This window comes from Struthio camelus, chromosome 9, assembly GCF_040807025.1.
Source record: "Struthio camelus isolate bStrCam1 chromosome 9, bStrCam1.hap1, whole genome shotgun sequence".
NCBI lineage: Eukaryota > Metazoa > Chordata > Aves > Struthioniformes > Struthionidae > Struthio > Struthio camelus.
In genome coordinates this window covers 31343279-31362873 of record NC_090950.1, presented here as the reverse complement: position 1 = coordinate 31362873, position 19595 = coordinate 31343279, and the positions used below count along the sequence as shown (strand labels likewise).

General features: G+C 46.8%; 1 protein-coding gene across 1 annotated transcript in view; it reads left to right on the top strand.

Annotated features, from left to right (window-relative positions):
• SCHIP1 (schwannomin interacting protein 1) overlaps nt 1–19595 on the top strand; it is a 212224-nt gene that overhangs the window by 148187 nt on the left and 44442 nt on the right. Inside the window, exon 5 of the mRNA XM_068953837.1 lies at nt 5474–5956. Within this exon, the coding sequence (XP_068809938.1) occupies nt 5474–5956 (483 nt within the window). The remainder of the gene's footprint in view (nt 1–5473; nt 5957–19595) is intronic.

Genomic DNA, 19595 nt, shown 5'->3' with positions numbered 1-19595 from the left:
GGAGATGCTCGCAGCAGCCCTTCACCTGATGTCGCATTAGACAGTCTGTTGGTGCTGGAGGGGAGGGCGGACAATGTGGTGGTGCTGAGCGTTAACTCATGAGATTGCTGCCTAAATTATGATGGTCTTCAAGCAACTACAATAAATTGCAAGCGTAAAGAGAATTGAGGTGAATGCAGAAAGGACCGTCTGCATCCACAGGTGCCTTCCCGTGTTGGATCAAACTCCTGCTGTAGTTACTGAAATGGCCTCGCTCTGTCTGGAATAGGCATACCCACAATGTGAGGTGGCCACCTCTCGAGGTGGCTGCTCTCCTGCTGCAGGAGAGCACCAGGGCCAGCTTCATCATGCCGTCGCTGGGGACTATGGACTAGTGCGGTATGGAGAAATTAAATGGGCTATGCGTTACGGGAGTTCTCTCATCTTTCACAAAACGTTATCGTTATACTCATCGCATTAAAGAAAAGAAATCTTCCTCATCTATCACATGTACTATGAGATCCTATAAATAAAGCTTTCTGCAGTCTGTGACTATCAGACTGTAACCTATCAAACTGCTCCTCTGCTTTGCTAAGTAGATATTAGCTTCTTAAGGTGATGGTGATATTAAAATATACTCAAATAAAGAATTACACTCTGACAAAAATGTCAAATGCTATCTCCCCTTCCCTCCTAACCCTACAGGTATGCAACTAGTCACAATTTTTGCCAACGTAATCCATTTCCAGGATCAAGGCTTGACTCTTGCCTCCTCCTGTCATTTGCTGGAATTATTTTTAAAACTGCATTTTGCAGTTTAGTCTTCAATTACTAGTTTTATTAATCAACATCGTTTTTCTTTTTCATCTTAACTGCTCTGCTTTCCTCACACTCCCCCCTCAAGTGATACTGAAAGGAAAACAATACAATGCAGTCCAAGACCTTTCTCGCTCCAGTTTGCAGCACAGAGGAATAATCTGTATTGCTGTGCAATTTTCTTAGAGTAAATGGTCTGAGATTGATTAATCACCGCACTGTTTTATGACTGTACATCTCCATACTGATTTATTGGCTTTGCATGCTACACTGGGAGAGACAGCCTAATATCCCCAAGTAACATCCAAACTACCTCGTAGTAAAGTATTTTTGTTGTGACGACTGTAAAAGAGCACCTATTGGTGGTGCCAGGCCCATCTCTCCCTACAACTGCAACCCTTGCATACCGAAAAACAGCGCTCCCCAGTCAGCCAGGTCGTACGGATGTCCCAGGACAGGGTTGTCCCTCTCCCGGACATCAGGTCTGCTTGGGAGCCCAGACTTTTGGAACAGACCACAAAATAGGACAGAAGTGGACTTCTGCTTTGACATATATAAACCTAACCCATGGAAACTTGGAGCTGTGGAACGGCTCAAGCTAGGTCTTCACATGGGCATGGATGCCAACAGCAAGTGCCACCATCCAGAGGAGATGAGCAGAAGTGGTGGGGGCGAGAGGGAAGCAGCCTTGACCGTGGCTGCCGTTGGTTAACCAAAAGTATCTTGGGTTAACCCATGCCATTAACCTGACAGACAGTACCTGACAGACAAAGATGCTTAACCAGAGTCTTGACCAAACAAGCTGTGTTGCAGTTTGCGACGTATTTTATTCATATTGAACTATGGCCATGATCCAAGGTCTCCCACACCCAGTGGGCACATTTAGATGGAAGAAAACTGGATGTCACTATTAGGCTTAAAACATTTCAAAGTCTGATCACTAGCTCTCCTAATAGATTATGCCAATCTCTTTTCTGTCTGCCTAAGAGAGCGCCTAGTGTAGATTTATTGGTATCCAGTAGGAATTTATGGGACCAAAAAAGAAAAAGTACCATTCAGTGTCATTCACAGTCGCTATTGCCCAAGATATGAAATTTGTACAAGACTTATATGTCAGCAAAGGAGCAGATACAATCAGAAGCGTACGGACAGTTCCTTTTTTATGTATTTCTAGGAAATCATTGCCGCTAACAAAGGAAGATTATGTCTGTGCTCTGAGCTGTGGAAGCTTGAATCTATTTTGAGCCTTCTCTCAACACAGTCTCTGCTGTAATCTTCCCCTGAGTGCGGAAAAATTACTTTGGTCCATATTTATTGTATATTTCTCCACTGTGAGCGGAGACCAAAACACTTCATTACTCCAAAGAAATTGGCCTGTCTTCTCTCAGGGAGGTGGTAACAACTTTGCAGCCATCATAATTTCATTTTATCTCTAACGGATTTCAGCAGCTAAGAAGAAGAACCAGACGGAACATGTTGTCCCACACGTGCCTCGGGGAGCTCGTAGTACCAAAGGGGCCCCAGTTACACTTTCCAGAGATTGGCAGTTTCCGCAGACACAGGCAGCTCTGTTTGAATCTTAAAAGAAATGTGAAATAGTTGTGATGGGAGGGATCTGCACCAGCAGCCAAAGGAAAAGATCTGGAATTAGGTACCCGCTATGACTGAGACATGGCAGACCCTCATCACAGCAGCCAAGAAACTTGCGTTCGCAGAATGCAAGCAGAACAACAGCCTTCAAAATCCTAATGATCAACCAGATTGGTTTCCATGTTTCGTTTAACAAGTTGTCATTTCTCTCTCTCATCTGTCGCATCACCTGTTAATCATTGCTGACCCGAGAGGATGGAGGTGGAGAACAGCCAAGCGGCAGGTGGGCAAATCTGAATGGCAGGACGGACACAAGAACAAGGAGGTTGGGGCCCCCTTATCGGGAAGGAGGCAGCTGCGAGAAACAACAGCTCTCGCTGCTCCGGGCAGCTGGGAGCATCTGCCCTCCGGAGAGCGAAGCTACATGCCAGTTGATAGCTTTGCCAGACCCGTGCCAAGTTCCTACCACCACTCTTGCCCTCCAGCTTTGCAATAAACAATAACACCCGGCACCGTGCTCCAGAACGGCTGCCAATGTCTGGCTGAGAGGTCTGTCCAAAGGGAAAAAACCCTGCCGTCCCTCAGAGTGCGGGTCAATCCATTATGTGGAGTGTAGTGGCTAATCGTGCCATTTCTGGACCCAAAGCGTATGATATGATGGAAGATCATGTAAGCTGTGCGAGGTTCGTGGACTTTGCAACAAAATGGTGTAACCATCCGGCTGATCGTGAGATCAAGCCCTAATAGAGACCAAACTAATAATGTGAATGTACTGATGACAGTTTGAAGACGATATACTGAATGGCCTCATCAGAATACGGAACAAAATATCGTAGTGCAAACTTCGAGATGAGCATGTGGTGTATTGCTGCCACACACCAAAGTGTAATTTTGTACACATCACGGCGGTATGCACTAAGCACACGCAGAAGTTCTGCACATACTAGAAGATTTTGCAAAATCAGGACCTACACGTCTACATCTTTTTGTTTAAGGTATTCATAAGAGTCCTCCCTCCAGTCCTCTGGCTACGGTTTATAATCTCCTCAAGATGAATAGCTGCATAGCAACAAGTTGAAAAGTCACGCGAGTTAAATAGCTGCAGATGTTTTCCTTCTTTCCCCTCTTCCCTTTCCCCTATTTGGAAAAACTAACACATCTCGGAACTAACTCGCTGCGTGCGTTAGCAGAGGCGAGGCACGGGCAGAACTGAAATAGGGAGCTGCAGAAGGTAAATATGTGTGAAGCCCGCGTGAAGCCAGTCTTTTACACATTAACCAGTATTTCTGTTCCACGTTATATGCTTAAGCATGTTCGCCATTATGCCCTGAATCCTATAAAATGTACTAGAGCTCGCTGCGTTCTTGAACCTCACACGACCTAAAGCAGGTTTGTTACATAGCTTTTTCCTATTTCTGCCAAAAAAGTAAACTTTTAATCCAATTAAATGTTTGAATTTAAATAGTGCATTATAATTAAGAATCGTTTCTAGCTCTCTCTTCCAACAGACTCCTAAAGCTGTGAGAAGGCTGGTGTTTCCTACGTTCTCCCCCGCTATATCTGTTCTGCAGACGCGTTAGGTATTTGCTACCGAAGGATTACGAGCCCAGCTGGCTGCTTATTATTTCTTGCAAATATCATTCTTAAGGTGCTGTTCTGTTCGATTAATACTCTCCCCCTCAACCATGCACTATTAAAAGGTCTTCTTCAAATGAGTTTTGGAATAGGAAAATTTGCCACGTCACACTGGGCTTCAGCGACCCAGAGTATATAAAATAGATTAGCTTTTTTAACAGAGTTATTTATAGGCTACTCTTAATTAGTTACTTTAAATTACAAAAAGGAAAAAAAAAAGAAACTGAGAGCGTGTGGAAAGTGGTAATCTAGGTAGTAGGTGACAAGTGACAATTTGTAACGTGAGCCCGCGTGCGTCCCTCGGGGCGCTCGGTGGTGAATGCCGCTCGCCTGGTAATTAACAATTAAGCATCCCCGAAACTGCAGGCAACCTCAACCTGTCGCATAGGCGACGGTAAAACATGCCGGCTGCCATCTTGCTTTGAAAAACACCAGTGTTTTGCCTGTAATACTACATCTGTGGGTTTTTTTACTCGTTTTTTAAAAATCAGCAAGCACCCGTTGCAGTCCCTAAACAGCACGCTTGCTGCCCCGGATTTTTTTTTTTTTTAAGGGATTTGGCCCTTGGAAAGCGGCAGGAGAAGGGAAGGCAGAGAGGCCGGAGACGGGACGAGGCAGGGGAGGGCAAAGCGGGGACCGAAGCCCTGCCCTGCGCAGCAGGAGCTTCCCAAATCCACCCTTTCTCCGACACCCGAGGCCCGCAGGGGCCTGCTGCCGCCGAGGGAGCGTGAAGGCCTCGAAAAGCGTCGCAATTAGCGCCCGGGAACCCTGCAGAAAAGCTGTTTAATTGGCCTCGACGCAGGTCGCCTTGGATCCGAATCTGGCAGAGCTTTGCGTCCCCCCCCCCCCCCCAGTGTAAACCAGACCAAATATTGTAAACCAGACCAAATTTTGTAAACCAGAAAAGAATTTTGTAAACCAGACGACATTTTGGCGCCGGCTCCGCTACCGAGCCGCCTTAGGCAGGCGCAGGGTGACGCGGAGCAGCGGGGGCCCCGCGTTGTTTGCGGGGCGTCAGCTGCCCTCTTTTTGTCCTCATTAGCGAGGTTTGGGGCTAAGCCGGGTCAAAAAAAAAAAAAAGTGGTTTGGACTACTTCGGTGCGGCTGTGTCTCCCCTCCCCCCCCCCCAAGAGGCCGCTTTTATTTCTCTTTGGATACCGGGGTGGGGGAGAGAAAACCGTCCGGCGCCAGCGGCCGGTAACGGCTCGGCGCGGAGCGCGGCTTCTCCACACGGTTGGGCGGGAAAGCGCCTGAGGGGGAGCCGAGCCGCGCCGCGCCGCAGGGGGGCGCTGCGATCACGGCGCCTCCCGCCTCCCTCCCTCCCTCCGCGGGGCGCGGAGGGCGGCTCGGGCCGCGCCGCCCCGCCGCGGCAGCGGGGCCGGCCCCCGGCAGGCAGGCGGCCCGGCGGCGGTTTGTGGTGTGACGCGGCGCCTTCTCGCTTCTCTCCCGCCAGGACCCCCGCGAGGATGGCATGGATCTAGGCAGCGACGCCGGCAGCAGCCGCTCCAGCTCGGAGTCCAACTCCAGCAAAGTGACGCCGTGCTCCGAGTGCAAGTGCTCGCCGTCGCCCAGCAGCCTGGACCTGGCGGCGCTGGGCGACTCGGAGGAGGAGGAAGAGGAGGAAGGCTACCTGCCCCATGACCGCCACCGCCACCGCCGCGCCCAGGCCGCGCCCCGCCGCCCACCCCCCGCCGCCGCCGCCGCCACCCGCCCGCCGCCGCCGCTGCCCCCGCCGCAAGCAGAGCGACGGCGCGGCGGGGCGGCCGGGCCGGGCGGGCGGCGGGCGCGCCGCGGAGGAGGCGGCGGCGGCGGCGGCGCGCAGCCCCCGCGGGAGCCGCAGCCGCCCGCCATGGACTGGGCGGCCCTGGAGAGGCACCTGGCGGGGCTGCAGTGCCGCGAGCAGGAGGCGCGGGGCCGCCGGGCCGGCTACGCCTCGGTGAGTCCAGTCGCGTCGCGGCCGGGGTGGGCGGGTGAAACCCCCCCCCTTCCCCCCCCCCCACTTTCAACTTCTGCGGGGGGAACCTCGACCTTTATGGATCATTTGAGGATTCGCCCGCAACTTGTGAGCGCGGCGCCCTGCACGTGCGCCCGGGAGGTCGCGCTCGTGCAGACTTTTTTCTTTCCTTTTTCCTTTCTTTTTTTCCTCCCCCCCCCTCCCACGCGTGAATTATTAGGATGCCGAGACACGCCGCGGCGGCGCGCCTGGTGAAAGCGGGGTGCCTCCTCCCCGCCCACGGCCGGGGGGGGGGGTGGGTTCCTTATTTATTTATTTATTTTAAGGCACTCCGTATCCTTCCTTCCTTCCCGCGAAATCATCTGACTTGGGGGTTTTTGGTTTTTCCCTCCCCCTGCCTGGATCCTTTTTGAATTCCAGCTCACCGCTGAGAAACGCGGGCGGCTGCTGGGTGTTATCGCCAGGCTGGTGCCGCTGCCCTGCGGCACCCTTTCTCCCAAAGCTTGAGCCCGAGGCTGAGCCTCAGCACCCTGAGGGCCGGTAGCACCCGTAAGTGGTGGCTTTTTAGGTGGTCGCTTCACGCACAGCCGTTGGTGCACCTACTCGTTTTTGTTTTTTTTTTAAAGTAATTTTTATGGCTAGGAAGCTTAACTTTGTAGCGTTATCTGATTAAACTCCTGCTGCCCCGAGCTGACAGGAGCATCAGCATGCTGGAAATGCTTTGCCTCTAGCTACCTGCTTGACGAGGTGAGGTGCTACCCACAGAATTTGTGCTTGTTTTCCTCTGCGATGCTTTTCCTCCCCGGTGGTGTTACACCTGAGGATATACCTTAAGTTTGGGTTTCCTGCTGTCTAGACCAGTTTCGTAGCGTGTGTGGCACTGGAAACTTTCTTTCCTGAGTTTTCCACCCATCCCTTAACAGTTTTTCCAGTGCCCCAGGAAACGCTAACTGGTGCGGTTCCTCACGTGGTTCCCTCCCCTCCGCCTGCGCATGGAGGAGCCCTCGGGGGATCCTGGAGTTCACCTGAATAAGGCGGTTTCTGGTTTTTCCTCGTCTTGCTTTAGCTTCTGCCTTGCCTTTTCCTGAGCAGGGGTTCCCCTTCACCCTGGCATGCAGGAGGAGGTACCTGAGCTCCACTGCTCTGGTTTCCCCGTAGGTTGAAATGAAGGAGCTGCTGGCACAGCCCAGGCACGGCAGGATAAGTGTGTGTTTCATCCCCGAGCCAGTTTGGAGGAGTTGCTCTGATGCTATCTGTGGCAGCGCTCTGCCTTTGCACGCACTTTGGGACGTGGCCTCCAGGACCTCTTGGAAGAGGAGCACCTGGGGCCTCTCATCACTTCAGGGTAGAGCTAGCTTTTCCGTGCCTGGATGGTGGCTTCCCCTCATCTCCCTGATGAGATTTCCCTGCGTTTAATGCTGCGCTTGGGTCAGTCTTTTGGCTGTGAGTTGATTCTTTGGGCTGTTAAAAAGGATGAAAAGGAGCTTCAGCCGATAGCTGGCTACAGAGGAATAGAGGGGGATCTTCTTCATCTGCTTTAAGAGGAGGAGAGTGCCGCAGAGCCCTGGTGCTGTTTCCACTCTGTTGCACTTTGTCAAGGCTACAAAGAGCTGCTTTTTAGTCCGGGCTAGTCATGAAGATGACAAGACAGCAGACAGAGCAAGTGACATCTCAGGGTTGTACAGAAAGCATGTGGCAGACCCGGGAAACTACGCCTGGCTCCTGGCCGAGTCCCACAGCGCTGCCCGGTTTTCTGTGTGAAGCTTGTGCAAGTGCTGTGTGGCTGGGTTACTGAGCTGAATAAAATTAGGTTATAACTCTAGCAGTCTGACAGACCTTCAGATGTACTAACTCTGACTAATGTCTGAAGTTTTAAAAGTATTCCCCACAAACCATGATGACTCGGTACCTTAAAGGCTTCCTGAAATCAGCCTGAAGAGCTTTCTTTTTTTTTTTTTCTTCTGACCTTGACATTTTTCTGAGGTTCAGTGTCTTACTATTTACAATAGAATATTGTCTTTCCCCGCTGGAAACCGTGTTTGTAAACGTGAAAATCATGAAGTGAACCTAGCCGGGAGTCAACTGCATATACGCTTGACCAGTCTGTTCCTACTGCTAGCAGAATTCATTGACAAGGTAAACGAGAAATTTCAGCGTTAAAAAAGCTCTTGGTTGATATAATCTAAAATTAGTTTGTCAGCAGAGATGTGTGGAGAACAGCTGTAGTTCTGGAGAGAACTTCTCCTTCCCTTGTTCTGTATTAGCAGGAATTCTGTATATATCCCATCGCTTCTCGTGAAAAAATTCCTGAGTAATTTCTGGTAAAAGTAGAGAAATTGAGAATTCTTTCGAGAGTTGGTACCTGTTTTTAAATGAGATTTTATTGTCCTTCAAAAGAAGGTTCCACAAAGGCCTGCAACATTACTCCCGTTACCCCCTTGGCTTCTACGCTCCGGAGCCGCCATGTGGCACGTTGCATTTAGAGCTGGCATCGACTTTGTTACGTGTTAGCTGCCGACCTGCGTATGGTTAGGATACCTGTGATCCATCCTTCTCATGCTTGACTTAGAGTGTTTAAAACTGGTTTAAAGAGTTTCTGCTACCCTGTTGTGGTACGGCTTGCTGCTTTACCTTGCAGTTACTGGGGAAAAGAAGTTTGCGTTGAGCTGTGCCGTGTCCCCTCTGGGGGAGACTGGTCAGGCCGTCGTTATAGGAAATGCCAGGTTCTATGGAAAAACGCTAAAACTGATTTTAGGGAAATTTCTAGGCAGTGAAGATCTGAGATGAAATGCAAGGAGGGGGTCAGGATGACTTCAGCTGAACTAAATGTGATGTTTCAACCGAAGAGGACCTTCGGTCTCATCCATCCAGGATAGCAGTCTTGTATTTGCGGGGATTTGACCCAAGCTGCTAGAAAGAGCGGAAAGCGAGTGTGAATTGTGTGGGAATAATGGCTGTTGTTTAACTTTCAGACACAACTGCGCAACACAAACGAGATGCGAGGGGCAAGAATGAGTCTTCACATCACCTCGTAGCGCAATGTTAGGTGAAACACTTTTACCAAAGGCGTTCAGATAGAGGCTGGAGACTTCTGTTCCACGTTGGCATCCAGATCGAATGATGCTGGTGACAAAAAATGCAGCAACACGTGGGTTGGTTGGTAGGCTGTCGTTCTTGCTGAGCTGTAAGTCTGTGCTAATAAAAGAGCCTTGCAGAGATGAGGTGGCTCCTGGAGAGGGGCCTTGCACGCGGGGCAGGCCGTTCTCTAAAGCCGTTCCTGCCTCGTGGCTGCAGGGAGAGGAAGAACGAGTCGAGTACCTGTGAGAAGATTAGGCACCGAAATCAAAGAGTGTTTTCTTCTTTCCCCACAATTTAGGGGCTGTCTTCCTCCTCACCCCCCCCTTGTTAGGTAACTTCAGTCCACCAGACTTGGTCCTCCTCTCACATGCAGAGATCCGTCATCTGGTAGCCAGTCAGACTGTTGAACGTAGTTTAAAAAGTAAAAGACCACGTGATTAGGTGGGGAAGGCAAAATAAATGTTTCTGTAGCTGCAGCTTGATAACACCACCAGGTCAGTAGCAGCCTGCATTTACGAAATAGCATTACTGCTCCCTTCTGCTTGGCCCTTTTGAAATGTAGCCGTCAGCAGCTGCCGCTGCGTCACTTTATTGGAACTAATACTGTGACCAGATCGCTGAAAAGCGGGATCGAGTACTTGCTGCCCATCTGCCGAATCTGTGCAGCTGTATGCGCAGCGGGCCCTGTCACTCCGAAACGTCTATGCGTGCTGGCCTAGACTGTGTGGCGAAACTGTAAGATTTTCATGTTTTCTGGCTTTTTCAAAGAATAAAAGAGATTACGTTTTCTAAAAACATATTTGAAAGCTGCTCGTTTCAGGCTGTTACAATGGGCTGAATGTTTCCAGTCTTGTCTTTAAGCTAAGTCATGTGGAAAGTAAAATAAGGTCAGCCAGGTGTTTGTGAGGTTTTGCTGTATTGTGGGCAAGTGCGGAAGTGCATCCTTCCGGGCTTGTGGTTTTGTTATTTTGGGGGGGGCAGCTCCTCTAACTGCTGCATTAATCACAGCATCAAAGAGAGGCAGCCTGCCTGCAAACCCGCTCTGACATGCGTAGATCGTGCTACAGCTGAGTGCGATGCATTAGATGCTCTTGTGTCTGCTGGATGTTCATCTGATAGAGAAGAAATTACATCTTTTCTGAAGGTAGTTAATGTTTAGAAGGTTTCTCGAAGATATACATGGACTGATCTCGTCCAGCTGCGGGAAGCCTGCTGCCAGTATTTTTTCTTTACTCTGCTCAACTCCTGAAGCTTAGCTGTGTCAGAAGGAATAACAAACGTGCCACGACGTGATTCGAGGTGCTTAGGAGCTGTTGAGGTGTTTAGGAAGCAATGACTCTCTACTTGCTGTTTCACTAGTGGTTCTAATAAAATCAAAATCAGCATTAATGGTTCTAATGTTCTTTCCATTGCATCTCTCAGGATGGTAATTACAATCAATAGAACGTATTTTCTGAAAGTAATATCTGCAGATTCCATAGTCAATTAAAAAAACACTTGTGAAACAGGAAACAGCTCAGCCAAATGGCTTGCCTCTGTGAAGAGACTGCAGTGCTTGTGACGGTCTGCAGAGGGATGGCACTACAGAATGAATTTCGCTGTCCACAGAACAGGCTTATTGCGGCCAGCACTGATAAAAGCTTATCCTTGCAGCCTGCAGGGCTTTTCCTGGACCCTGATTTGCAGGCGCCTCCTGTGAGGGTAAGTGTGTGCTGGAGTCTGTATTGTTCCCTTTTCATCAGTAACGTATTTCTACGTATACTGTCAAGATAGATAGATAGATGCTGGTTGTGTGGTACCTTTGGCACTATATGTGCCACTTCGCTAACATCAGCGCGGTCTGCCCAGACTCGTAACGTGTCTTCAGACTCATTGGTTCTTACGTTTTACAAAATATACTCAGCGTGTTAGGAAGTTAAATTTGTTCCCTTCTGAGTCATTTGCTTCTTACAGCTATCTTGAGTTAATGGAGATAGGCGTAGTGCTCCTGGCTTCGTTCAGAGCAGTGGTTTAATCTGTGGCCTGCTGGCCATGGAGGTCTCTGGACCAATTTGAAGGAGTCCCTGAAAGACTGAAGAGGAATCAGCCCTATTGTCAGTAGCCTTAAAATCTCTGCAAATAGGTTGGCACTTTCACTGGAAAATTTTTAGGTCTGCGTTTGAAAATGGTCAAAAATCTCTCTGAAAGGTTTTCAAGCGGTAGTGCAGGAGGAGCCAAAAACTAGGAGAATAGAAGTAACAGGGGTCCATGTAAACACATGATTCCTCTGCCCGTGGTATGATTCGGGTCTCCCTTTCCTCTTCTGGCTGCGGAAGCTTTAAGAATTCAGAGAATATATTATAGTGCAGGATTCAGTCTTTAAATAATTTAATAATTGGCCCGGGGCAGGGGTCTCTCTTTGATGGAGTGGTAGGCCAGCTCTGAAAGGAGAGCTGGATCGCAGCAGGCGTCGCGGCAGAAGAAATACGTAGACGGAGTTGTCGAGGGGGGAGTAGGGGACTGAAATGCGAGACAAGACAAGCGAGGCTGCCTCTGTGCCTGACGGATGCGCTTTATTAAAGCGGTGAGAGAATATCAGCGTGGCCGGGCTCTCAGTAACGTGGGCCTAGATTGAGCACAGGGCTCTGTCGGTGCACGAGGGCAAAGCTTTTATCTTCCTGGGTGTGTTGTCGCCAGCTTTTAGGGAGTAAATATTTACTTGACATGGTTGGCAGTGAGTTTGTTCTCACTTAAAATGAGTAATATTTGCTTGATTAAGCTTTTGAAAAGAGTTAAGTTCTTCCTCCCTAGCTGATGTTAGAATGTCGCCTTGGGGGAGAGGGTATTGGAGACCATGGGAGCAGCAGGGTTTTAAATGCTTAAAAGCAATTTTTCCCAGACAAATCGGTCAGTGCGCTAACTTTTGACAAACTCATTTTCAAAGTCAAACTTCCGGCTTGTGGGACATTGTATTTCTGTCATTCTTGCAACTTAGAGGCACAGCAAGACCTTTTTTCTCCACTTGATGGCTTTTTTACAAGGGCTCTTTAGCTTATTAGATTTGACCGTCTTAGTCTTCACAGGGCACTTGAACAAAGTAAAATGACTGATGAGAGAGGTTCTTGGGGGCAGTTCATTTCTTTCAGAGCATAGTTGACAAGGAAAAAAAAACATTTTCGCCTTAGAAAGTATTGTAATTTCAGTCAAACAATGGGTTTATTTGCTTTGTGTAAGTGTTCCCCCCCAGTGTAATTGGGTGTAATAACTTGGGTGATGTAATGCAGTCACTGATGCATTACTGCCATGTTCTGCTGTGTATGAATCAAAGTGGCAGTGTACTTTGGCCACTTTCCACCCAGCTCAAAGGTTAGATGAGGTTGGCAAGATATTAATGATTCTGCCAAAGTGTGCAATGTCATTAAGCTAAGAAAACATCTATACATACTCTAAAGTGCTTGTTTCTTGAAGAGCATTCATAATTACATAGATTGGAAAGATGTACGTTTGCTTCTTCTGAAATTGGTGCAGGCAAAGCGACAACAATTAATAATCTTGAGCAAAAACTTTATCTCGGTTGTCACTGCAAAGCCTTTCATTAAAGAAAGTGCTAAGTACGTGAGATGACAACATATGGATTCCTTTTTGAGAAATGATTCTCCTTTATCTGAGCATTAATATGATGTTAACTACTCTGTGTTATGGATACCAGCAAGTGGGCAGTAATTCCTAGTCGTTTGGTAAGTGAGCATTTCATATGGTGTGTAGAAATAGCCAAAACAAGCTGAGAGCTGGGTTGTTCAAATGCTAATTGCATTGCAAGTAGCAGTAGGCATCTCCTTAACGTGCTTGCGCGTGATACTGAAAAATGCTGTTTGTGATACTGGCTAGTATAAGGTCAGTGCATATCTCTTAAAAGAGTATTTTTAGTAGTCGGTGTAGCAACTAGCGAAAGCGAAAACTTTGTGTAGAGGGAAGGGAGGGTTTTTTGGTAAGTCAAAATCTTGATTATCTTAGAGCACGATTTTATTGGCGTAATCTTGAAATCCAGACACTCTGCAGTCCAGAGTGTTGTGCCCCTTCCCCCCCGTCCTGCCCCCAGCCTTTGCGAGTACTTTCAAATTTTCACTTAAACATCAAGTATCTTGTGTTGCAATAGCAGTGGGCAGCAGAAAGGCCTGTTTGATAGGATAATGATAATGTACTTAGGTGTCTTTTTCTTGAGTGGCGGCTGTGATAAATGAAAGGGTTAGTGTTTTTAATGCTCAGATTTGACACGTGCTGTGTAAAGCTCATTGTTTTTACTGCTGAAGTAAACCATTCAATATGCACTACTAACGTTGCGCCTTTCAGCAAAAAAGGATGGTGTGTATATAATACCTGGCACTATGGAAAATTATGGTATCTTTTTAAGGGAGAAATTACAGGCAGGGTGCATTAAAAAGCATAGAAAGAGGAATGTATTTATGCAGTGCAACTCAAAACACGTTTCAGATCTACAAATGAGCATTCAAAAGCCCAGCGTGCTCCATACTGGGAATAATTGCCCAAGCTGCTGCTGCCAAAGCCTTTCAGTGACAAATACTGAACCCACCAGGCCCTCAAACTCTTCTGGCCACTTAGCAAAAGGAAATAAAATAAACGTAGCAAGCAGAAAGTGGTACGGTTGAAGCCTCACTAGGCAGAGATTACTGAAGGAGCCGGGACAGAAATCAGCGACTTATTAAGCGAAGAGCAGGCTCCGCCGAGCCCTGCTGCCCAGACGCGCCGAGTTGCGGCCAGGAGGACCGCAGGCACTTGCCCCGGCGTGGAGGAGGGAGGGCAGCAAGCGATGCGGAGTGGTGGGTCTCCCATGAAGACGTCTCTGGCTTTTATCGAGATCCTGGCTGTATCTTGTGGGACAGCCCCCGGCTCCAAAGCTCAGGGTCGCGGTTGGTGCAAAGGGACTTTGGGCACTTCTGCTGGCTGTTTCTCTAGTTAAAGCTTCAGATCCTACTACAAATATCCTGCAAACCTTAACAAATGTGTTTAGTAGTTATATGAATTATACATCAGTCATATGAGAAACGAGAATTGTTAGTATTTGCTTATTTCATTACTGGGTTTAAGGCAGTTTTGCATTAACTTCTAGTTAAAAAAATATAGATTTACTGTTTTTCAAAGTTTGTGCAGAGACTGAGAAGAAAGTCAGCACTGGATTCTAGTTGCATTTCTGTCAGCGTTTCTCCTACTCCTATCTGCAAAAAAAATCAGTAAAATTAATGGTGATGTTAGCGTGTGACGTAGATGCCGTCGCTGTCTCCTGCGGAGGAGAGGTGTATGCAGAATGAGCGTGGGCCAAGCAGCGCTCACACAATGCTCTGATATCATAAACACCGTCGAGAGAGGGATTTTACAAAGGCAATCGGCGCTTAGATAACTCGAGTGGCGTTAACGTAGCTACGAGTATGAGTTGCCTCAAGAAGGAGATGTTGCCTGAAGCTTACTTGCTTGGTTTGAAGTTTACTCGCTATGTCCACAAGACCGTTGTCGTTCTTTTCTTCTGGTGTGTGCTGCTGACGGGTATTTTGACGCTAGCGCATCTCCACCGTTAGTAAAAACGGGCATCCTGTTTTCTAGTGTAACCTTTGTTATCGGGGGAAAGACCACTTAGACTCTCTAGTCCAGTGTGTTTCAATCTGTGGCCTGTAACGTGTCAAAAAGTAGGCTGTGAAAGAGGTAAAATAATAGCAAACGGAAAATGTATGTACTTCCATGTGTTCGAGCAAGTGGAGGGGAGGTCAAAATAATAAATCGACTCAATTGTAAATGAAAACCATTGCAGCAATATCACAGGAGCTATGCGCTGTGTGAGTACGCGTGTGTGCGGCCCCCTGCACTTATCTACGCGTGGGTACGTAACTGCTTGCGCGCTTGCTTTTGGAAGCAAACTTTTCTCCTAGTACAGTTCAGTCCCTACTAAAATGACATGTAAGCAGAGACGCGGTAGCCCAGACCGCCTGACAAATAGCTGGTTAAAAAGGAAGCGTGTAATGTTAGTTAAAGCGCTGGAGCGGCCAGGAGCGGGGTTGGGATACCCAGTACTGTCACCCCTGCCTGCCTTACCCTATTTTACATCTAACTTCCGTTTAGCCCCGGGATGAAGGAGAAGAAAAGAGGAAGTGTTCGTTTCTCACTGAAGCGGGTGTCGAAAGTCCCAAGTCATTTGCGAAAGACACTTGTGATTTCATCTGTCATCTTAAGAAAGCAAAGAATATATAGAAAGCAAAGAGAGGCTTTCCTGTGCTGTATAATGTTTTGTAAATGCTTATAGGTGAAAACAACATATTTAAATGTTTTCCTATGTTTTAGCTAAGCAGTCTTTAAAAATGTAAAATAAGCTTTCTAAACTCCAAAATAGTTTGTGTTCCCATCCCTGTCTGACTTCCCCCGCTGAAATAGAAAGATTTCCTTCTTCTGTTTGGTAACTGTTTTAACAAATAAACGCGTGCGCTTAGCCAGGCAAATTGTCCCATTTAATCAGGGCTTACTACGTGCTTACTGCGCTTGTCAGAGTTCTCTTGCGTTGCATACAGCAGTTTTAACGTCTGCTTTTAAGTGGATGATTTTCAGAAGTTTCTGCACCACCAAAATCTACTTTTGTTCGTCTTGAACGCGTGTTTCTTTGAAGGACGATGTTTTGTTCCCCTCCGTGTTACTGCCGAGTGATTAAATATTGATCGAGGGAGCAGAGGTGGCAGCAGGTGCCCAGTCGGTGGCAGATGCTGATGCGTGTAAGGCTCAAGGTAAATAAATCTTCTCGGAGCTCTCATCCGTCAGAGAAGGGAAGAAAACAGTGCTAGAGGCAAAATTTCCCAGTGTGGGAACAGGTTATGTATGAGGGTAACTTGTTTCAGTGCAAGAAATAACTTTGCTGGCGGCTGGCAGACTTGGGAAGCCCGAAGAGGAGCCCCTCCTGGCGAGCGTGCACGACCTCTGCAGCTCCTCTGAGCTCTTTTTGGCCAAACCACCCTCTTCTCCTTGTGTCCAGAGCTAGAGCAGGTGGGGGCTCACAGCTGTCTTAAATAACAAATTTAAATGCACAGACCCCTTTTTTCAGGGTAACAGCTGATGTATTTTAGAAGTTACTTCTGAATCCTAAACGCTTCTGAGAGTACTGGTTTAAAAGTTGTAAATGCAGTGTTTCAGGGCTGCTGAATCTGTGAAGGGTCGGCAGTTTTGCTGGAGATTTTGAATCTCATAGGGAAAGCAGGCTTTTATTAGCCTTTTCAAGGAAATAGGCACATTGTTGAGGTATATGCAATTTCACATGTCGATTGTAAAAATTATGTATAATTACCGTTGAGAGAAAATGCAGTTCTCCCAGTTTCCCCCCATGACTCAATAGATATTTATTTCCTAAAGCAAACAGCTATTGAAGATAATTGCATGATCTGATCAGTTTGGTGTTTTCCAGTGTTTCTTGCTGTGCACCAAAAGTTCCTACGGATACGTGGCATTCGCGTGGTAAGGTCGTTCAAGGCAGACGTAGCAGCAGCACAGGTACCGGAGCTGTAGGACAGAGTAATACTTTTGAGGAGCAGCCGTAATTTCTCAGCAACAGACTTCAGTGTATTTTGGCTGTTAATCTTCAAATAGATCAGCTGTTGCATGAGACGTTTTCCTTAGATGCAACTGAAGTAGACCGACGCTAGGTTTGAAAATATTTCTTCAAGAGAAGAGGCTAATAGATATCTAAAATTCATCGTACTTCTGTAAGGAAATAGCTAAAGACTTTGGTGGAAAATGAGGTTGCATATTACAATACCTGACCTGCATTTGTTGGCTTAAACATTAGGAGCTACGTAATAGCTATTGTCTTCAAGGGCTTCCGGCTTTTTCAAGCACCTGTATCATTTTTGTGCGCTTTGTCATACCCTGTCAAGCCGATGGAATCGTTTGCGTCACAGAAGTAGTAGATCTTACTTATATTGCCAATTTTGGTTTCCTGCTCTGTGATCTGTAGATCTCCTTTAAATGAGAAAATTGCACAAAAGCCATTTATTTAAACTTGTTTGTGCTTTGTTAAAATCCAAGCTTTCACATAAGCTGGAGGAAATAGGAACAGGAAATTCAAAGGGGCTAGGGAGGAATGGAAAACACAGAGATGAAATTGAATTGTCTTTCAGTTGGTAGATGGCGATGCTAAAAAGAGAGAACTATATTAAAGTGCTTAATTCTTTATGCATACAGGAGCTGGTAGTGCGTGTGGTCCATAGAGAACTGAAATGCTTTTAGTGAGTTATTAAAAATTTAATCTAAACTTTTTATTTAATGTGGCTCCTATATTGAATTTATTAAAGAGGGACTTGGGGAAATACCAGAATTCTGTACTTGTTTCATGTGTGGCGCTCATGCTTTCTGTCTTCCTTGCCTGATAGTAATTTCATGATAAACTGTTCTTAGTAGTTTTTAAAAAACAATCTGTGAATCATTTTTCCATCTTGAATTTTCTGTGCTGTGTATGAGCATGAATACTTAATATTCCCATCTCTTAGCATGTGTACTGGTAACAACCTAGTTGGCCCTTCCTTTCTTCTGCTTTCTCGTATATTATTTCTCAGGTTGAAAATTTTAAAGCCAAGTTCTAGCTGTGACTTGCAAAGATGAAAAAAACCTTTCCTTTTTTTTCTTTTTTTTTTTTCTTTTTAAACACAAGGAAGACTCTCAGTTTTTCAGTCGATTTTTGGGGAGGATTTTTTTTTTGTATTGGGAACGTCAGGAGTTGCTCGAGCTATTTTTGTTCAAGGGCTGTAAAAATGAGCGCTAAAGTAGCGTGATAGTGACATCTCAGAAGACTGAAACCTAAGTGACTGATGAGAGGTAGTTGGAAGTTTTCACTTGGACGTTGTAAAATAGGATTTTATCTTTTGTGAAGGCTTTTTGCTTGAATATTGAAGCCTGTTTGATTGCAGCTCTGCACTGGGCAGAAAGCTTTCTCTAACAACGTTCAGGCAGTTCCCTCCTTCGGTCAGTGGCCAGGTGCTGTTTCCAGTCACCTGGTGTTGCAACGAAGCTGAGGGAGATGGAGTGGTAAAGGTCTTGAAAAAAAGATGGATCCAAATTCTCATTCTTTTTTATAAAGAAACCAGTAGTTAAAATGAATGAAGTAAATGGTGGTATGCCATACCAGCACTTGAAATGTGAATACTGGTATTTGTCCTGTGCGTTGCCACCGTGGAACAGGCCCTGTTCTGTGACCGGGACGCGTTCGTCCCGGGGTGTCTGCGTTTCTGTTTTGATCACTGCTGTTAACAGTTTAGGGAGGAAAAAAAAACAGCTTCTATGTCATATTAACCAAGGATTTCTATATAAAGTAGTAGTACAATATTTCTTTGTTCTAGTTTTGCCCTCTTTAATTATGCCATCAAGTGTTATCCCCTGGAGTTCTTCTGCAAATACGTTGTTCTCTGAACCGCAGAACTAACAGACTTTTTTTGGCGTGAATCATCCCCCGCTCTTTAGGTCCTCTCTGATTTTTTTTCACAAACCTGTTACAAACAGTGTCTCCTGTAAGGAGAGCATCTAACAGGAATATCTTTGAATAGCACCCAGCTTCTTGCTTATGTAGGCTGACCTGGGAGGCATTAGGAGAAGCAGGAAAATGGCCTGTCACCTCCGAAGAAAAGTCTCGGCATACGTTCCCTGTTGCCTGAGTCGCTGAAGTGAAAAGTAGGTGAAAATCAGGGCAGGCGCCTGTAACCAGAAACCAGTGCAGAAAGTGCAAACTAGATTACGTATAGCCCTTTCCACCTCTTCTCTCGAAAGTCTTTTAAAATACATTCTCAAGTGACTACAGCAGCAAATACTTCCATGCTTTAATAGTATTTAAATTGCACCAAAAAGGCTGCTTGAGAGCTTATCTAATCCTGTTCCCTGCACAAAGGCCAGATAAACTATATCTAGGTTTTTCCTAACAAACGGTAGCCCGAGCCGCTCTTAAGACATGCGGATGAAGGTTTGCCAAAGGCTCTGTTCAAACGTCTCCAGCAGGTCGCGTTTCCGAGGTCGCGCTCTGCCCGGCGCGGCCGGGCTGCCCGAACGGCTCACGGCCGCCCGCAGGGGCAGTGCCGGGCCTTCCCCTGGCTGCGCGCTCCTGCTTTTCTATACGCTTCTATACTAACTATATGATTTGAGCATAGAATTACTTGAAGGTTAATGCTGCACTAAATGAATTTTTGTATAATACCCATTAGATGTTCTTGTCTTGACGCAAAGTGCTCAGGAAAGAGGGATTCATATTTAAATTTATTGCAAACGTCATTTGTACAATGTAGCATACTTGTGAGGGTATGCCTGTTAATTACGCTTATTTTTGTGTGTTGGACTGGACTGGACAAAATTGGAATCAATCCTGAGCTGTTTCGGACAGGTTTGTCAACCCTGGATCGAACGCTACCCGCTCTGAGGTCGCACGTTCTGCTGTTCATCCCAGCAGGGTCAGGATTTGATCCCTGAGATTAAAAAAGGCAACTGGTTTGTAGTAGTAACTTGTAGCTTTATGAGGAAATTCTTGATTGTTACAGTA